The 20,356-nt window shown below is 44.0% G+C and overlaps 1 protein-coding gene across 1 annotated transcript in view; it reads right to left on the reverse strand.

Moving 5' to 3' along the window:
• Positions 1-2,247: 2,247 nt before the first annotated feature.
• LOC132378917 (annexin A7-like) overlaps positions 2,248-20,356 on the reverse strand; it is a 77,620-nt gene continuing 59,511 nt past the window's right edge. The window contains exons 9-13 of the mRNA XM_059946233.1: positions 15,991-16,161; positions 12,849-13,019; positions 8,428-8,503; positions 5,080-5,192; positions 2,248-4,836 (exon numbers count right to left, since the gene is read on the reverse strand). Of these exons, the coding sequence (XP_059802216.1) occupies positions 4,714-4,836; positions 5,080-5,192; positions 8,428-8,503; positions 12,849-13,019; positions 15,991-16,161 (654 nt within the window). The 3' untranslated portion in view covers positions 2,248-4,713. The remainder of the gene's footprint in view (positions 4,837-5,079; positions 5,193-8,427; positions 8,504-12,848; positions 13,020-15,990; positions 16,162-20,356) is intronic.

Genomic DNA, 20,356 nt, shown 5'->3' on the forward strand with positions numbered 1-20,356 from the left:
CTCCCCATTCACTCCTCAACTCACCTTCCCCATGCACTCACCAGGTCTGGTTCTCACCCTCCCTATTCATTCACTCAGATCCCAATTCCCACCCACCCTATTCACTCACTGGCCCTCACTTCAATGCTCCCCAGTTCAATTTCCCACACTGACTAGAAGCACACCAGGTTCACGAATGATACTGTGTAACATCATTTTTTTTAAAAATATATGAATTAAAATGTTAAGCTATTAAATAAATACATTGCATAGTCCAGAAAATCTGCTAGTCTCGGACCATCAAAGACCCAAGCGTGCAAGACTTGGTGGAGTTTTACAGTATCTAAAACCTCACTGCAGGAAGTGATGGCCAGGGAGAACCCACTGACATTGGTTTCTTTACCCTGCCCGTCTTGGTGGTATCCTTCCATTGACGCGAAGGCTGGGTGTCAGGTCTGTGGGAGAGCAGGGATCACTGCTATCCAGTAAACCGTGAGCTCCCTGATTGACCTTTAAACACTCTTCCTCAGATGACTAATGAAGTACTCAAGGTAATAGTGAATTTCATCATCAACATCTGCTTTTTCTGCGAGGTGTTTGGAAGTAATTGACATTTTCGTCTGAGAATGGTGTTAGAGAACAAGGATAGTATTGTGGAGAATTTTCACGTTGCAGATATTGAATACAATTCCATCTTTACATGTGATTTGTCTGATGTCAGGGTATGGGCTGTCAACTGAAGCCCAGCTCCCTTTCAACTCTTCAAATGAATCTCCCTCTGCTAATCCTCTTGGGCAGTGTATTCAATTTGTAAAACAACTTTGCATAGATGTTTGGTTCGTTTACCAATCATTTTCATGACACAGTAATCGGATATGAAAACAGAATGCTGGAAACCTTGCCTTTATCTCAATAGAAATCCATGGAAATGGAGTTAATTTCAGATCAAAAACTCATCATTAAAACTGAGAAAATAGGTTTAGAATTGTAGAAAGAGGGATGGATGAGACAAATATCACTTAACATCCCACCAACATCCCCATTCAACAGATTATCCTTCACAATTTCTACTGACCTTGTTGAGATTCCACTTCTAAAGACACCTCCCCTCCTCTCTCAGTATTGTGAAAGTACTGTTCTCATTGTGACTCTTTGGCCAGCTCTCATCTCTACCAGTCACTCCCCTTCTCATAGTTCTTCCCCAGATCATTGCAGAAGATATAGTATTTCATCTCATCCCTTCGCACCAGCCAGGAATCCATACACTTCTCAGGTCAAGCAGAGTTACTTGTCAGGTTTGTTGAATTTGCTGCTCTCAATCTGCTTACCCCATACACTAGAAAAATCCAAAATGTATTGATAATCACCTTGTGAAGTCCTGCCTGCAGCAAGCAGGCCTGACCCTAAACATCATTTTGCCTCCCCTTGCAACTTCCAGTCTGGTCAATCTGTCTGTTGCTTTCTGCACTGTTACAATGAAGTCTTAAGAAGCAGTGTCTCATCTTCCTTTTGACCATATTGCTGTTGTGAGAATATTAAACTCTACAGTTTCAAGTAAATTGGGAGTCCTTGAATCAGAATTGGCATTTTCCGCTAAGTAATTTTCCCATCTATAATATTAATTCTGTGTTCTGTTCTCTCTCCGCAGACAATGTCTGATCTATTGGCTATTTCCTACATTCTGTGGTTTCAGGCTTTAACATCTCTGACTTGTATTTCACAGCTTTACCATATTTCTCTCTCTGACTATATTCATTAATCCATCAGTCAGCTCTGGAAACAGTGGAATCACCATAGTCTCACACTGACACAAATATTCCTTTTGTCCTTTCCCACTTAAAATCAAATTGTTTTATCACATTTCCACTTCAGGGAAAGAATCTTCTGCTTTTTCTGGACTTCTGGTATTTCCAAATTGGTTCGGACACTAAACCATAGGACTGCAAATGTGGTCCAATTATTCAAAAGTAGCTGGAATAAGGCAGGAAGTTCCAGACTTAATGCAGGATTTATGGGCATCTGAAGAGAGAATATAGCTGAGTTGTTAAAGTAGGGTTCACTGAAGAAGTCAAATCATGTATATGTACTTAAGTAATCCTGGATAAACATGAAAGAAAAAGGGAACAAGGTTATATTGAGAGTGAAGTTTGAGGGAAGTTGGAGGATTAGGGTTTGTGTGGGGTCAGCACTTAGGGTGTTTCTGTGCTAGGTACTCAGTGTAATCCTCTGGAAAATTTTAGATGTGGACAAAGAGCAAAGGAAGCAAAATCCAATAATATTTTTTTATTTATGTAATTATTGGCAAAATACTCCAAGGAACAACTTAAGGGAAACCATGGAAATTCTTCAAGTGCTTCTCATTACTGCACCATTTACAATGATTCCACTGTTTTTTTAACCAATGTGATTTTTTTTCTAAACAAACATGCATAATTGTCACTGTCAAAGTTAGTACATAATTATAACAATTCAATAAACTTGGACAATGAACTGAGATGATATGTTGTACATATTTAATGAGCTGCCAGTTTTGGCTGCTGTAAGCTTCAGGAATGTGGGCTTAACTTCCTAACATTGACACTTCTACCACAGACCGAATCAGCTCTCTGTGAAGCTCTACCCTCACCAAGCATACACATGATTGCCAGTGGAGGTCAGTGGAAATGATCCTGAACTCCAGTGTCATTTCCTTGGCTTGGGGTGGTGGTGGTTGGTGTTACAGCTTTCTTCATGGTGAACAGGACAGCTCAGCAGGGAGTCTGCTGTCTATGGAGCAGTCTAGAGTTGTACATGCACTTCACACAAGAACAGAACAGCTTGTTCTCTTAGCCAGTGAGTAGTGTTTGCTGATTACAGCAGACTTTGTAGCTCAGTTTCTTTCATAATCTTTACTACCTGGGACAGAGCTCAGGGCCCTGCACAGAATATCCACTTTGGTTCACGGAGACTTTTCATTACAGTTGTCTGAGCCCAGAGCTGTTGTCCAGGTGTAGGGAGGGGGGAGGGTGGCGGCAGCAGTGTGAGGGCCAGGTGTGTGAAATTTTATTACCTCGGTAATAACTGATCACTGCTCAGGCTGTGGTGATCCCAAGTCAAACAATAAATGGAAGAATTAAAACTAAAATGAGGACCAGAAACTTCACAAGTGACTTATGGAAATTTATAAATATTAATCAGTTTAAAGAAAAATATTAATTCATGGCAAATTTGTTAAGCAGGACCAACAAATGAGCTCACTTCACTGAAATACAGTTGCAATCACAACCAAAGTGCAGAGACACGGTTAATAGTTCTTTTTTTCTACACTACAAATATATATAAAAATAATTTGCTTTTGTTTTGCAAGGCACACAAGCAGGCACTGAATATACGGTACGTTAATTTTAGCAGGGGAATATATGGCTTTGGATATAATTCATCAGATCACCCTACTTGAGGTGATCAGGTTGCAGAGAGTGTGTGGAGCAAAAGCAGTAGATTGAATGCCCTTGGATTGTTACCAGATTGTTTCTCAGAGAGAATCTGATAAAACATGAGCAGTTCTCTCTTACACATAATCTCAGCGGATGATTTGGGTGAAAGGAACCTTTTGACCTAAGGAGTTCACTTTCTCCCAGACCAGTTAGGATCACACTACTCACTTTGGAGGGAACACACACATGTGTCAGGCATTAACTATTTCAGGGGGAACAGCTGCAACCTTTCAACATTTAGATTGTAGGGTCACAGGTTTCAAAACAATTATGCAGTAACTTTAAACAAATACAATGAACTCCTGGGGCAGAATCCTAACTTTAAATATTGTAACTTTACAGAGACCAGACAATATTTCTTCTCATCAGGACCAGAACCGAGTCAATTCAATTAAAAATAACACTACACTCAATGCAAAAGCAGAAAATCTTTCTTGTACTGGGTATCTGTGGTGTAACAGCACAAGATGAGGAAAGGATGAAACTCTGCAGGTTTAGAAAACTGGATTAACAATGGCTCTTGGGACTATTTGTACAATAGGTAAAAACAAGCAGGCTTTTTTCACTGAGGCTGGGTGAGACTGCAACTAGAGTTCATGGGTTAGGGGTGAAAGGTGACATGGTTAAGGCAAAAATGAAGGGGAACTTCACTCAGAGGGCAGAGCTGCCAGTGCAAGTGGGTTCAATTTCAACATTTAAGAGAAGCTTGGATTATGCACGAATGGGAGGGGCATGGTCTGGGTGCTGATTAATGGGACTAGGCAGAGGTCAGCATGGGTCAAAGTGCCTATTTCTGTGCTCTCGTGTTCTATGACTATGCCTCTAGCAAAATGTGAACTTTAGCACAATCAATTTAAACCAAATCATTAAACTGATCAGTGAATGGCACAATCATTCCTCAGTATCTGCTGTCTGATCATCTTCCATTGGGCCGAGATAGGAAATTGGAATGATTTTCTAATAAGTTCCTAACGGTATCCTAGGATCTCATTTCAACAGCAGATCTTTTTCTAGTATTAACATGGGTGGCTCTTGGTGGGAAGTGTTTGGGTGAATGAACGGGTAGGCAGGAGCTGCTGATCCTCTTCTCAGTTCCTCCATCGTTTTGTGTGTGGGGTAAAATAAATGCCACCTTAAGTAGTTAAGATTTTTGACTCAAGTATAAATTTGTAATGTGTATGATAGTGAAAAGGAATATTGTCTCAATTCTCCTTCAAGTACTGGATTCATGGAGGTACCCAGAAGCTCCTGTTTTTGAAGTTTAGTTCCCGATGATGGCAAGCAGCATGCGTTTGTAGTCTCCACTGGTGTCGCTCTCCACCATCATGCGCAGGGTCTTCTGGTACTTCTCCCAAAACGCCTGCTTGATCTGGACAAGGTCGATCTATGGGTACAGAGCAGAGCAAGTAAATAGTGTGGTTGAAAAGCACAAAGCTGACGTTTCTGGTAATGTCTGGAAATGAAATAAACGACGTAAATCCGGAATTGAACCTGGAACGTTCCTCAGCTACAGGAGGCGGGGGAACCCAAGAGGGCAAAGTGTCCACACATTCACAGACCTTAAAATCCAACATAAAAACAACTACCCTTTAGACATACATCTGTTACAATTCAGTCATCTTCCTACCTCACTGCGAGTGACAATGACTCGGATGAGAGTGGAGTCACTGGTTCCCAGTCCCTTCATGGACTTGTAGAGCTTCTCGGCAAAAAAGGCAGGACGGTTGACAACACATTGCACTGGAAAAGAAAGATGGAAGGGTAACTTAAAGTTAGTAAGAGAATGCAGTGGGAATGGAACCACTTCAATTCACAGAATCATGGATGTGGATGTGGGCCATTTACCAATCTTCTCCACAGAGCAGATATTTAGTTAATCCCATGTATGTTTAAAGTGCTCTTGATAGTATTCCTTAAATGTAACAAAGAGGAGTTCTGCTTCCTTGGTGGTTTCAGACATGCATCATTCTCTGGGAGAAAACACTCTCTGAACTTTTCTGTTCAGGGATGCCGGTTCTTCCAGTTCACCTCATTTAGCCTCCTCATCATTTTATTCCCCTCTGCCTACTTTCTTCTAACAGCCCACCTGTGTTGGCTCTAAACCTTCAGCTAAGGCAATTTCCTTCTCAATTCTTTCTGTAGATGTCTCATCCTTGCAATCTCCTGACTGGAAGTGTACGCACTAACTGTGGGCAAAAGGATAGTCACCCGAAGTTCATTCTCTAAGCTCTTCTATTCTGTGTCTCGGCTAATAAGGCAGGACTCCCAAGTGTTTTACCACCTTGTGACATCCTTGGCTTTATCCATCTCCTAAACACATGACCTCCAGCAGCTACAGACTGAACTCCACATGCTGCCCTTGTGTCCAGCTAACGATTTCAGTCATCTTCCTATATTGTCCAGGGAAACACGTACTTTTGATCAATTACACAGAAAGTTCCTGTCTCTGACACACAGAAAGCACAGAGTCCGTGGGAAAACTCAACCCTCTGCTTCTCACCAAGCGGGAACTCTGAACCACACATTCCATTCATTCCCTGGGGCTCCCAACACCGTCTCGCATTAATTGTCACCTATGACAATGGGGTATATCATGTTTGATCTACCACTGACACCCTGTCCTCGCCTCCAACACAAATGGGTCAATAATCTGTCTGTATGAGGCAGTAGCATTTACAGAGAAAGAACAAATAAACACAAGGGGGAGAGCTACGATGGGTGGGAAGAGGGGACGATGGGGCATGGGAGTGGAAGAGTCGGGGAAGAGGGTGGGAAGAAGGAGAAAGGGTGGCGAGAGTTCAAAGTAATTTTATTAGCAAAGTACATATATGTCTCTGTATACAATCATGAGATTCATTTTCTCATGCGTGTACACAGTAAATCCAAGAAACAGAATAGAATCAATGAAAGATTGCACCCAACAGGACGGACAACAAACCAATGTACAAAAGAAAAAAAAATTATAATAAATAAATCAGCAATAAATATCAAAAACACAAGAGGAAGAGTCACTGAAAGTGAGTCCATAGGTTGTGGGAACCTATGAGTGATGGGGCAAGTGAAGTTGAGTAAAGTTATTCTGTCTGGCTTGAGAGCCTGATGGTTGAGGGGTAATTACTGTTCCTGAACCTGGTGGTGTGGATCCTGAGGCTCCTGTACCTCCTTCCTGATGGTTGAGGGGTAATAACTGTTCCTGAACCTGGTGGTGTGGGTCCTAAGGCTCCTGTAACTCCTTCTTGATGGTTGAGGGGTAATAACTGTTCCTGAACCTGTGGTGTGGGTCCTGAGGCTCCTGTACCTCCTTCCTGATAGTTGAGGAGTAATAACTGTTCCTGAACCTGGTTGTGTGGGTCCTGAGGCTCCTGTACCTCCTTCCTGATAGTTGAGGAGTAATAACTGTTCCTGAACCTGGTTGTGTGGGTCCTGAGGCTCCTGTACCTCCTTCTTGATAGTTGAGGGGTAATAACTGTTCCTGAACCTGTGGTGTGGGTCCTGAGGCTCCTGTACCTGATGGTTGAGGGGTAATAACTGTTCCTGAACCTGTGGTGTGGGTCCTGAGTGTTCTGCATCTTCTTCCTGATGGTTGAGGGGTAATAACTGTTCCTGAACCTGGTGGTGTGGGTCCTGAGGCTCCTGTAACTCCTTCTTGATGGTTGAGGGGTAATAACTGTTCCTGAACCTGTGGTGTGGGTCCTGAGGCTCCTGTACCTCCTTCCTGATAGTTGAGGAGTAATAACTGTTCCTGAACCTGGTTGTGTGGGTCCTGAGGCTCCTGTACCTCCTTCTTGATGGTTGAGGGGTAATAACTGTTCCTGAACCTGTGGTGTGGGTCCTGAGGCTCCTGTACCTCCTTCCTGATGGTTGAGGGGTAATAACTGTTCCTGAACCTGTGGTGTGGGTCCTGAGTGTTCTGCATCTTCTTCCTGATGGTGGTAGCAGCGAGAAGAAAGCATGGCCTGGGTGGTGGGGGTCCTTGATGATGGATGCTGCTTTCCTGTGACAGCGCTCAATGCAGATGTGCTAAATGGTGGGGTTTTACTTGTGATGAACTGGGCCACATCCACTACTTTATGTCGGAATTTTCTGTTCAAGGGCATTGGGCTTTCCACACCAGGCCACGATGCAAACAGTTTCTCCACTGCATATCTACGTAAGCTTGTCAAAGTTATAGACGTCATGCTGAATCTGCTCAAACTGCCGTGTTTTCCTCGCAATTGCACTCACATGCTGGACCCAGGGCAGATCCTCTGAAATAATAACACTGAGGGATTTGAAGTTACTGACCTTCTCCACATCTGATCCCCTGATGAGGACTGGTTCATGAACCTCTGGTTTCCCCCTCCTGAAATCAATAATCAGCTCCTTGGCCTTGCTGACATTGAGAGGCCTCCTAGTGCTGATTCGTCAGCATCTTCGATGGAAAATGGCGGAAAGGCAGATAGAGTGGGGGAGGGATGGGAGAGTGTGGGAAGGGGCTGGGATGAGAGGAGTAAGATGATGGGGAGAGAGGGAGAAGGATGGAGAGGGCAGGGAGGAAAACAGGAGAGGACAGAGAGGGAGACGGGAGAGGAGAGAGCGGGATGGGGAGGAGGGGGAGACGGGGATAGAGGAAGTGAAAGGGATACAGGATGACAGGGAGGGGGAGAGTGGAAGAAGGGGGCTGTGAGACAAAGGATGAGGGAGGGGGTGGAAGTGTACAGGTGGAGCAGTAGGGACGGGCAGCAAGGCTGAGTGTAAGATTGGAGTGCAACGTGGAGATGTGAAGCACATTGTGGGGGGCGGTTGTTGAGGCAGGTGTGAAGGGGTGAATAAGGGACAGGGACAAGGGCGAGCGAGGAAGGGATGGTGGAAAGCTGAGCAGTGTGCTGGGGGAAGGGATGGGACTACAGCAGTATATTCTGGGCAGAGGGTTTAGAACCCACCATTTGAAAGGGTTGAGTTCTATGTTGCCTCTGGTAACTGGTGTTAAACCTACCAATGGCCTGCATCCCGTCACAGACGTCTCCTGAGAACTCCCGGTCAATGGCCTTCATCAACTCACGGTTAGCCAGCTGTGGAGGAAGCAGAGGTTCAACAGTACGGTTAAACTGGAGGTAAAAAGGAAAACCTGCTTATGTGGTAAGGATGGGCTCCTTTGGCCCTCAACACAGGTGTCCTCCCCGGGTTGTGTCCTGTCCCTCCTCTACTCCCTTTACACCCACAGCTGTGCTGTCACACACAGCTCCAACCTGCTGATCAAATTATCAGGTGACACAACATTGATCGGCCTTATTTCTAGCGGTGATGAGACGGCCTACTGAGGAGAGGTTGACACCCTGACACAGTGGTGCCAGGATAACAACCTCTCCCTCAATGTCCAAAAAACAGAAGAGCTGATCGTGGATTACAGGAGGAACGGAGACAGGCTCGCCCCGATCAACATCAATGGGACTGCAGTTCAGAGGGTGAGTAGTTTCAAATTCCTTGCAATACACATCACAGATTACTTCACCTGGTCTGTACACACCGGCTGTGTGGCAAAAAAAAAGCACAACAGCATCTCTTCCACCTCAAGCGACTGAAGAAGTTCGGCATGGACCCCAATCCTCAAGACCTTCTATAGGGGCACCATTGAGAACATCCTGATTGGCTCTATCACCGCTTGGTACAAGAACTGCACCAACCCTGATTGCTGGGCACTGCAGAGAGTGGTACAGACAGCCCAGTGCATCTGTGGATATGAACTTCCCTCCACTGAGGGCATTTATAGCAGCAAGTACAGGAAGAAGGCCTGGAAGATCAGTCACCCCACTGTTTCAGTAACTTCTGTCTGGCAAACAGTACAGCAGCATAAAAGCCAGGACCAACAGGCTATGGGACAGCATCTTTCTACAAGACATTAGATTTATAAATTCACATGTCTGTACGTTGTGACGGAGTCATAACGCAAAGAGTTTTACTCCCTCGCATTGTGGGGCGGATGTAAGATTTAAGTAAATTCAATTCAACTGCTCAGAGAGATGTTTTCAGGAATACTAATGGAAGAATGGGTCCAGCACGGTCCCTGTGCTAGCACTCAAGGCCTTCAATTCCAGTAACCAGCTTCTCCACTGTTGTGCAAGTGTTTCCTCTTCTTATACTAATCCAGTTGCACCAGGAAACCTGCCTCCATCACGTCTGCAGGCAAAATGTCCCAAACACACATTACAGAATCTTTTGCTCATCTCACCCTGAATTCTCTCTCACCAGCAGCCTCTCACTGACAGACTATCCACACCCTTTAAAAATTTATACCACTCAAATCCCTCATCAACCTTCTCCTTAAAGAAAAAAGTCCTAGCCCCTCCAACCTCCCTATTCAAAGCAGAGGTTGAGAGGTTCTTGATTAGTCAGAGCATTGAAGGTTATGGGGTGAAGGCAGGAGAAAGGGTTGAGAGGGGTAATAAACCACCATAATGGAATGGTAGTGTAGATTCAATGGGCCAAATGGTCTAAATCTACTCCTATGTCTTATGTTGGTATAGTAGCCATGGCTCCTTATCTCGGGAACTCTAATCCCAGATTTTTCTTGGATTCTTTCTCATGCCTATAAGAGACAACCAAAAACAAATGTGACAACTGATACTGGGTCAGCAGTTTATAAAGATTTAGTATGACATCCCTGTTTTCAAATTTACTACATTTAACAATAAAGCACAGAATCGTGTCTCCCTTATGAACACCCTTTCAACCTGCCCTGCCACGTCGCTGTGCACCCATTCCCCAGGTCCCTCTGCTTCACCACTCCTTTGAGAATGGTCAATATTCTCCATTGCCTCTCCTTACTCCACCCACCAAATGTGTCACCACATGGTTATATATCCCAAAAGGTAGCCGCTCCCCAGTGCACGGTGATGGTAGCTGACAGATCAACAATCAAGTTCAGAAACAGGTTTGCAGAATATGGGGAAAAGTCTAACTTTAGCAGAGTTCTGTAAAGCTACATTGAAACAGGTGGCCAGCAGAGAAGGAAATTGGAAAATGAGTGTCACTGACATCAAAGGAAACAGCAGCCGTTTTAGGAAGAGAACAATTAGCTCAGGACATGCGGATACACACAGGTGACAGTGAGGCAATGACAAACAAGTGAAAACATTGTGTCCATGCTCACAACCAGAGGCGTGTGGTAATGGACTGAGGGGATGGACTTACTGGATTAAATTAATGAAGCATAATAGAGGAAATAATGAACGGAGTGTCAGGCATACAGGAACCTGTTGCTTTCCTCCAGGGATCTCCACCATGAGCCTGTTTTCAGCTAATTAAATTCACTCCAGACGATTCGAGAATATAGATGTGTTCAAAGGTTATGGGGCTAGACCACATATCGGCTGTGGCATTGAAGACTACTCCAGAACTAGCTGAGCCTCTAGCCGAGCTGCTCCAGTACAGGTACAACACAAGCATCTATTTGACAAAGTGGAAGTGGTCCAGATATACCCCGTTCACATAAAGCAGGACAATTTAGTATAACTGCCCAGATACTCTCAGTCATCAGCAAGGCACTGGAAACTGGTGTCAATGGTGCAATCAAGCAGCATTTATACATCAATCCCCAGTTTGGTTTTCATGAGTAAACTCACATCCAGATCTCATTGAAGCCTTGGTCCCTCTGTTCCCCAGTACTCTCTGGGAGCGTGCATTCCCAGTGCCTGTCCGAGCCTCATTACTACTCCCGTCACCTGGCTTTTCTCTGATTTAAACTCCATCGGCCATTTCTCAGACGGCTTACTGATACATTAATGACACCCTGTAGCCTAACACCCCACTCCACGCTGTCAACAACTATTTCAATCTTCATGTCATCTGCAAACTTACAATTATACTTCCTACATCGTTCAGTTACACCCAGTGGCCACTTAATTAGGTGCCTCCTGGACTTAATACAGTGCCCACTGAGTGCATATTCATGGTCTTTCGCTGCTGTGGCCCATCCACTTCAAGTTCTGATGTGTTGTGCATTCAGAGATGCTGTTGTAAGTGTGGTTATTTAAGTTACTATAAATACAAGAAATTCCGCAGATGCTGGAAATCCAAAGCCACACACACAAAGTGCTGGAGGAATTCAGCAAGTCAGGCAGCATCCGTGGAAATGAATGAACAGTCAACGTTTCAGGCCAAGTCCCTTCCTGCAGCATTTTGTGCATTATTTGAGTTAGTGTCACCTTGAACTAGTCTGGCCTCTCCTCTGATCTCTCTCATTAACAAGGCGGTTTTCGCCCACTTAGCTCACTAGATGCTTTTTTCGTGAACTTAGCTCACTAGATGCTTTTTGTTTATCACACCATTCTCTGTAAACACTATAGAGAATTTTGTGTGTGGTAATCCCAGGAGACCAGCAGTTTCTGAGACACTAAAGCCACCCCGTCTGGCTCCAACAATCATTGCACAGTTAAAGTCACTTTCTTTTCCTTTCTGACCTCTAACCTCAACAACAACGGAACCTCTTGACCATGTCTGCATGCTTTTATGCATTGAATTGCTGCTACATGATTGGCTGATTAGATATTTGGATTAACGTGCAGGTGTACCTATTACAGTGGCCACTGACTGTATGTTACACAGAGCAAATGGTTCTTGCACCAACCTTTGTGCAGAACACAACTAGTCACAGGTACCCAGTTACACCAGCCTCCACTATCACCTTTATTGCCAAAACAATTTTGGACTCAGTTTGCCAACTCAACCTGGATGCACTGAGGTCCTAATACTTTGGACCAGCCTCGCATGTGGGACCTTGTAAAACTCCTACAGTCATGAAGTTATACCTCACACAAAGGAACATGACTGTGGTTGCCGGAGATTGACCATACCATTGGACATCACTCTCACAAGTTCCTCAGGCAGTGTCTTAAGCTCAACCATCTTCATCAATGGCTTTCAATTATAACATCAATGATGTTAGATGTCCAATCATCAGCGAAGGCCCACACAGTGATCAACTCCGTTTGCAACTCCTATAGACAACACAAATGGTGCCATGCTTGTCAGGCAACTCATCTCCCAATTAATCCGATCAACCATTCTAGTTAGCCGCTCCCACCCCCCCTCTAGCTATTACCCTAGTCACTGCACTGCACTTGTAAATATTTTAAACCACCTTTTATAATCTGTTTACACTGTAAAGAGACGCTGGTATTTCTGTATTTATATATATATATTATTCCATAACTGTACTTTAACCTTTAACTTTATTCTTTATATTTGCTGAGTGTTGTTTTTAGTTGCATGTTGTGCCAACACACCACAGCAAATCCCGAGTACCTGTAAATGGATATGATCACCTCTCTGCTCTGGCCATCCTCAGCCACTCCCCCACTCAAATGAGAGTAGAGCTGAAAGGACTCCAGGACTGGGCACCTTCACTGAACCACTTACCCTCCCGTACTCCTGAATGGTCGCCTTGAGCTGGGGGAAGCTGCGGGTCGCTAGAATCATGTTGAAGGTGGACTCGTCTGTGCCCAGCTTCCCTTCCCCCGCACGGAACAGCTTCTCAGCGTCTGCCGTTGCTTTCTGCATGTCCACCGTCTGGGTCTCATCACGGTTGCCCTGTAATTTCAGATCAAAGAAGTTATAGGTGGAGACACAAGAGGTCACAGACTCTGGAATCTGGAGCAACACACAACTAACTGCTGGAGCAGTTCAGTGGGATGTGCCGAGGATCAGCTGGTGTTTCGGGTCAAGAATGCACTGGAACTATAGGGGGACGTGAAGCTGAGTTCACAGATTTGAATTGGTTCTAGAAAGGGGATTCTTACAACATCAATTCATGCTGTCATTCTCAGAAGAACAGTGAGAATACTGGGGCCACCCAAACGATGAAGGGAAGCTGTAATGTATTAACTTCATATGATTCAATAATCAGAGGGGTAGATTGCATCTTTTGTAAGCACAATCAATATACAGTTAGCCCTCCTTATCTGCGAGGGATTGGTTCCGGGACCCCTTGCGGATTCCAAAATTCACGGATGCTCAAGTCCCTTATTCAACCTGTCTCAATACGGTGGATCCTAGGACCCAGTGGAACCCCAAACCTTATTTAACCTGTCTCATTAGACAGCGGCAGAGATCTGAATCTGCAATGTTTCTGTTCACGAAAATAATCACAATCGCGATTGAAAGTAAAGTGGAAATAATAAAGCAATCGGAAAGAGGTGAAACGCCATCAGTCATTGAAAAAGCATTAGGCTACAGTCGGTCAACGATCGGAACAATTTTAATGGATAAAGTGAGAAAGGTCCTGCCCCGATAAAAGCTATAATTATTACTCAGCAACGCAGTGGTTTAATTATTGGGTTTTGGGTTTTTGATCCTCCACATCAACCCGGCACAGTGGAGAGCACACTCGATAGCGGCCTGTCACTGGATCGAACTCGGGAAGAAGTTCCCAAGCCGATCGAACTCGGGAAGAAGTTCCCGAGCCCGGTGCTGAAACATATGTTCTTAGTTGTTTTATATGCATAGAAAGATAAAATATGTACTATATACTAACACAAATGGTTGACTAACTGACGCTAAATAATATCGAATGTACCTGTTCCAACTTACTGAGTAAGAGAACTTCCGATTTTTTTCAATCCCGATCCATGATAACCCACGCACATCCTCCCGTATACTTTAAATCATCTCTAGATTACTTATAATACCTAATATAATGTAAATGCTATGTAAAATAGTTGTTATACTGCACTGTTTAGGGAATAGTGACAAGAAAAACAAGTCTGTACATGCTCGAACACCAAGTGCTGGAAGAGCATTTCCGGGTTTTCGCGATTCGCGGTTGGTTGAATTTGCGCATGCATGGATAAGGAGGGCCGGCTGTATAATATGCTGTGCACGTGATACGAAGGTAAGAGACATGGTGAATTAGTTTGAAAGAATATTGACAAGAGAGGGAAGGAGGACTCTGTCACTGTGCTTCAAGTTGCGACGAACAACATGGGAAGCAATAGGAGAGTAAAAAAGGAGCACTAGATCCTGAACCAGAATCAGAAAGGGGTTTACTATTCACTGACTTACACGATGTGAAATTTGTTGTTTTGCAGCAGTGACTGCAGTGTACTTGGGAGATTATCAGAAGCTAGAGGCTATGTATGCTGAATAGAAGATCATTACTCCCCAACGCCATTCGGCTCTACAATTCAACCACCAGGGGCAAGACATGTTAAAGTGCCGGGGTTAGGACTGAGCTTCAGTTACCACTCAATGCATTTTAGTAAACTATTTAAGAACTTTTTAAAAACTATTTATTAATGTTTTTTGGGAGGGTGATTTTAGATGCATATCATATTTATACTGAGTAATTACTGTATGTAATTAGTTTTGGTACAATAAGTGTATGGGACACTGGAAAAATGTTGAATTTCCCCTTGGGGATGAATAAAGTATCTATCTATCTATCTAGAATCTCAAGGGTTAGAAAAGCACAAGAAAAACATTGAAGGAGGACAACAAGTAAGTCCACATGGTTCAAATCAGTGCTCCTTAGGAACATATCAAACAAGTTGGGACATTGCAACTTGCTGATCAAACTAACTGATGCATGATTACAAGGTGTCTCGGACTAGGAAGTATTAAGCCAATAGGAAATGTAGGACAAATAGCAGAAGGGAAGGAGCAGCTATTAGAACTAAGGATGAGGAAAGACCAGAGTGTCGCTTACAGTGGAGAATGGTATGTAGAAGTTAGGATCATAAAAACATTGTGAGGTGTTGCGTATAGGACCTGATGCAGGAGACAAGAATAGGATTTGAGAAAGGAAAGTATAGATTACAGACAGGCAGTGAAGCAAGTTTGATCTTAGTAGGGGATTTAAAATTTCAAACGGATTGGGACAAAAGTAACAGATGCTTACTTGGAGTGTGTTTGCCCTGTAACAGCAAACCCTGTGGAGCCAACGAGAGGCTGGACTGCATCAGACCGATTGATGACTGAATTCACCATCCACAGATGAACCCCGATTGTAAAGTTCAGCATGATGTTTGAAAGGGAGACATGGGACACTGCTGCTAAAACTACTGGACAGAATCTTTCACACTATGAAAAATTCAGGCATCACACCTCCAGATGGGTATGTAGGCCCTGCAGATTTACCCTGGAGTCAAACCATAAAGAATGATTACCCAATTTAAGAAGAAAATCTCCGGAATTCGGAAAACTGAGGGGCTGCCTTTTTCCCCTAAGGTTTTCAAGATGTTAACAGAAACTGAGAAATCAGGTTGTGAAAAGTTATTTCCCCAGGCCGAAGTCTGGGACCGGGGGGGGGGGGGGGGGGTTTCAAATCTTTCAGCTACGAATAATCCTGAAGATGCCACATACAACTTGAAACCTCCTGGCATCGTCAGTGGCTGAGCGTAGCACAGTACATCACCAGGCCGATTAACTCAGCAAATAACATTACTTCACTAAGAGGCTATTGCCAGGCTTGTTCCCGTGTGGTCCTTAGTAATCAGTCCTTGCATCCACAATCCAATCAGAATGTAACTACTGAACCAATTAGCACCACTTTCTAGTTACTGACCTGTGACATCGAGATAAGCAATCTCTTGAAATGGCCACTGGTGTCTTTCTTCAAATCCTTCTCCAAATTTCTTCCTAGCTCTTCCTTATAACAGCGTACAATCTCACGGATCTCCTGATTGTTCCTTGTACAAAGGATTTCAATGAGCACCCGATCTTGTGTTCCAGCTCCCTGTGGAATAGCGGGAAAGACAGAGAAAATGAGGACGTGGGATGAGACCGGACAAATATTGTTTAAGACTCATGGATGAATGCTGCAGAGCCCAGGGCAATAGTGAAGTACTGGCTTAATTTATTGTAAGTTCTCCTACCCCTGAGTCAAGAGCTTGCCTTTGAGTAGCACTCCACATGACCTTGATCAAGTCAAATCACACATTGCATTTATTGTCATTTGCACTAGTGTAATAAAAAGCTTATGTGCAACATCACTACATTCATTAGGGACATAATATTCACAAGAGAAACATAAACTATACAAAAGTTATACAAACTTGTACAACAAAATTCACTATAATGCAAAATTATACTGTTGCTAGACTGAGGTTGTTATTAATGGATAATAATAATAATGGATATTAATGGATCTCCCAGTGAAGGGCCTCGGCCGAAACGTCGACAGCGCTTCTCTCTATAGATGCTGCCTGGCCTGCTGCGTTCCACCAGCATTTTGTGTGCGTTGTTATTAATGCTGTGCAGGTTGATTGAAGAACTGACTGGTTGATGTGAAGTCCCATCACGGTGGTGTGGGACATCAGGCTTCTGTACCTCCTGCTCGATGGCAGTTGTGAGAAGATGGCCTGGCCCAGAATGAGGGGATCACTAATGATAGGTGTTGCCTTATTAACATTCTTTTGATGGTGTGGAGCGATGTGCCAATGATGTATTGGACTGAAAGGTGAAATATTTAAGGAGAACATGAGGGGGGAGTTTCTTCAAAGGGTGGTGAGAGTGTGAAATGAGCTGCCAGTGAAAGAGGTGGATGCAGGCTCCATTTCAACATTTAAAGTTTTGATAAGTACATTGATGGGAGGTGCATGGAGGACTACGGTCCAAGGCAGGTTGATGGGACTAGGCAGAATAACAGTTTGGCATGGATTACAAGGGGCAATGGGCCTGTTTCTACTCTCTGCAATCCCGTGCATCTGAATTCCTGTACCAGACCATGAAGCAACCAGTTAGGATACTTTCAACAGGACATCTGTAGAAGTTTGTTGGTGTGTTTGGTTACACCCTTAATCTTCTAAGAACACACCTTCTTGTGATAGCATCCACGTACGGGGCCGAGAGGCTACCTGATATGTTAACACCCAGAATTTAACGCACCTGACTCTCTCCACCAACAATCCCCCAGTGAAGACTGGTGCATGTTGACCCTCCTTCTCCTTCCTGAAGCCAATAATCAGCCCTCAGTTTTGTGGCACTGAGTGAGAGTTTATTGTTGTGGCACCACTCAACCAATGGTCCTAAGTTGCTCCAGTGAGATGACTCATCACCACCTCTGATTTGAAGATGGTACTGGAGCCGTGCTCAGCCGCATCGTCACTTACGTATAGAACAGAAAGTGGGAGCTTGAGCTGAACCTGTGGAGATGTTCAGCAAGGAGGAGGAGATGTTACCAATCCTGACTGAGGTCTACTGATGAGGAAGACAAGTATCCAGTTGCAGAGGGAGGTCCAGAGGCCCAGGTTTTGAAGCTCAATAATGAGTTAATCAGTTGTTGACTGGTTGTTGCAGAAGGTAGACTGAAGTGGATCCAGATCATCTCTCAGGCAGGAGATGAACACAGAATGTAGAACAATCCGGGCCCTTTGGCCCACGATGTTGTGCTGACCTTTTAACCGACTCCAAGATCAATCTAACCCTTCCTCCCCACATAGCCCTCCTTTCATCCATATGCCCCTCGATGAGTCTCTTAAATGTTCTCAGTGTGTCTGCCACTACCAGCATCCCTGGCAGCATGTTCTATACACCCATCATTTTCTGTAAAAAGACTTACTTCTGACATCCCTGCTAAACTTTCCTCCAATCACCTTAAAATTATGCCCTCTAATATTAGCCATTTCTGTCATAAGAAAAAGTCTCTAGCTGTCCACTCTTTCTATGCCTCTAACTATCTTATGCACCTCTATCATGTCACCTCTTATTCTCCTTTGTTCCAAAGGGAAAAGCCTTAGCTCTCTCCACCTATCCTCATAAGAGACAGGCTCTCTAATCCAAGGAGCATCCTGGTAAGTCTCCTCTGCACCCTCTCTAAAGCTTCCACACCCTTCTCTTAATGAAACAACCAGAACTGAACACAATACTCTTAAGTGTGGTCTAACCAGACCTTTATAGAGCTACAACATCACCTGTCAGTTCTTGAATTCAATCCCCTAACTAATAAAGGGCAACAAATCATACACTTTCTTAATCACCCTATCAACTTGCATGGAAACTTCGAGAAATCTATGAACATGGACCCCAAGATGCCTCTGTTTCTTCATGCTGCCAAGAAGCCTGCCATTAACCATATACTTTGCCTTCAAATATGATCTTTCGAAGTGTTTAACTTCATATTTTTCCAGATTGAACTCCATCTGTCACTTCTCAGCCCAGTTCTACTTCCTATCAATGTTCAGCTGTCACCTACAATAACCTTCTACACCATCCACAACGCCACCAACCTCTGAGTCATCTGCAACTTTACGAACCCACCCTTCCACTTTCTTATCCATGTCATTTATAAAATTTGCAGAGAGCAAGTGTCCCAAACAGATCCCCATGGAACACCACTGGTTACTAACCTCCAGGCAGAAAACGTTGCCTCTACTATCACACTCCTCCCTCTGTGGGAAAGCCAATTCTGAATCCATGCAGCCAAGTTTCCCTGGATCCCATGCCCTCTGACTTTCTGAATGAGCTTGCCATACGGAACCTTGTTGAATGCCTTACTAAAACCTCACATTCATTGCTCCACCTTCATTAATTAAATTTGTCACTTCCTTAAAGAATTCGATCAGGCTAGTGAGAACATGAACTGACCCTCACAAAGCCATGCTGACTATTAGTAATCAGACTGTGCTTCTCCAAATGCTCATAAATCCTGTCTCTAAGAATTCTGTGCAATAGTTTGCCCTTCTCTGATGTAAGATGCACTGGTTGATAATTCCCAGGGTAATCCCTACTTCATTTCTCGAAGAAAGAATGGATGACAAAGTGTTTATTTTAATATGAGAAGTATCAGTAGTTGCTTCTCAATACTTTGCATCTGCCTTTGATTCATGCTGTGACTAACTGCTCAAAGCACCTTGTTACAGGAGGAAAAGTAGTCGATGAGGCAGGTCACCTCGGTCTTCTTGGGCAGCGGTATAACAGATGTCTTTTTAAAGCCAGGTGGTCTGCACAGATTTTTAACACTCACCCTACTGTGTGACACAGTTTCACCCTTTTGAAGAATGTCCAAAGGGACTGGCAATACAGGGTTATGTGGAGATGTGGAGATAGTTATCCCTATCAAAGTGCTCTCATCTGGAGCTGATGGGTCATTATCACTCGTGCTCTCCAATCTTGCTTTGGAGAAAGCAATTCCCTAACACTGAAGGAATACTTGACTGAAGGAAACTAAAGGAACACAGCACTGCCTGAGATGGTGTCTGCGGGATGAAATGACTCACAGTTTATCCACAGAAATTCCCACAACCTCTGACTGATGACCACTACTGAGGTTACATTATCCCATGCGGTATTTTGTGAAAGATCCAAGGACGCTACAGCCAGCCATTCCTCCATCGCTCAATACTGTCCCATCTCTTCAGCCTGCCTCAAGTACCAGTGCAGGACTTGAAACCAAAGGGGGACTACGGACTGGAGGGCTCCAAACACAATAAAGAACAATAAATAGTTGCTGATGTGGACTCACTGGGTTCTGATATCAGCAGGCATTACCAAACCATTAGCTGAGATCATCTCGAGCAATTTTACAAAAGCCTTCAGTAACTCTGGCCTAATGAGGCTCAGGGGAAAACATAATGACTGCAGTTATCAGATTACCCAATCTTTCCCCATTGCTACAATTTTCCAGTCCTGGCAATGTCTCAGTAAACCTCCTGTGCATCCTTTCCAGCACAATTTGGAAAGAAGCAGCAGGAATTATTATCAGAATAATGGGAGTGATTAACTTTCTTCAGTCAGGAGAGATAGCTTACATTTCTATAATCCTTTTGCAGTCGCGGGAGGCATTATACTTTAATTATTCTTGCAACGTAAACGTTGGCAAATAAATCAGCTGATTGGAGTTCTCACTAGCAAACCCGTGATAAATTGTCCTTGATGTTGGTGGAGAGACACCAGTTCACCAGAGAGCGACCGTGCACTTCACTGCTCCCCTA

The sequence above is a fragment of the Hypanus sabinus genome, chromosome 21 (assembly GCF_030144855.1).
Source record: "Hypanus sabinus isolate sHypSab1 chromosome 21, sHypSab1.hap1, whole genome shotgun sequence".
Classification (NCBI taxonomy): Eukaryota; Metazoa; Chordata; class Chondrichthyes; order Myliobatiformes; family Dasyatidae; genus Hypanus; species Hypanus sabinus.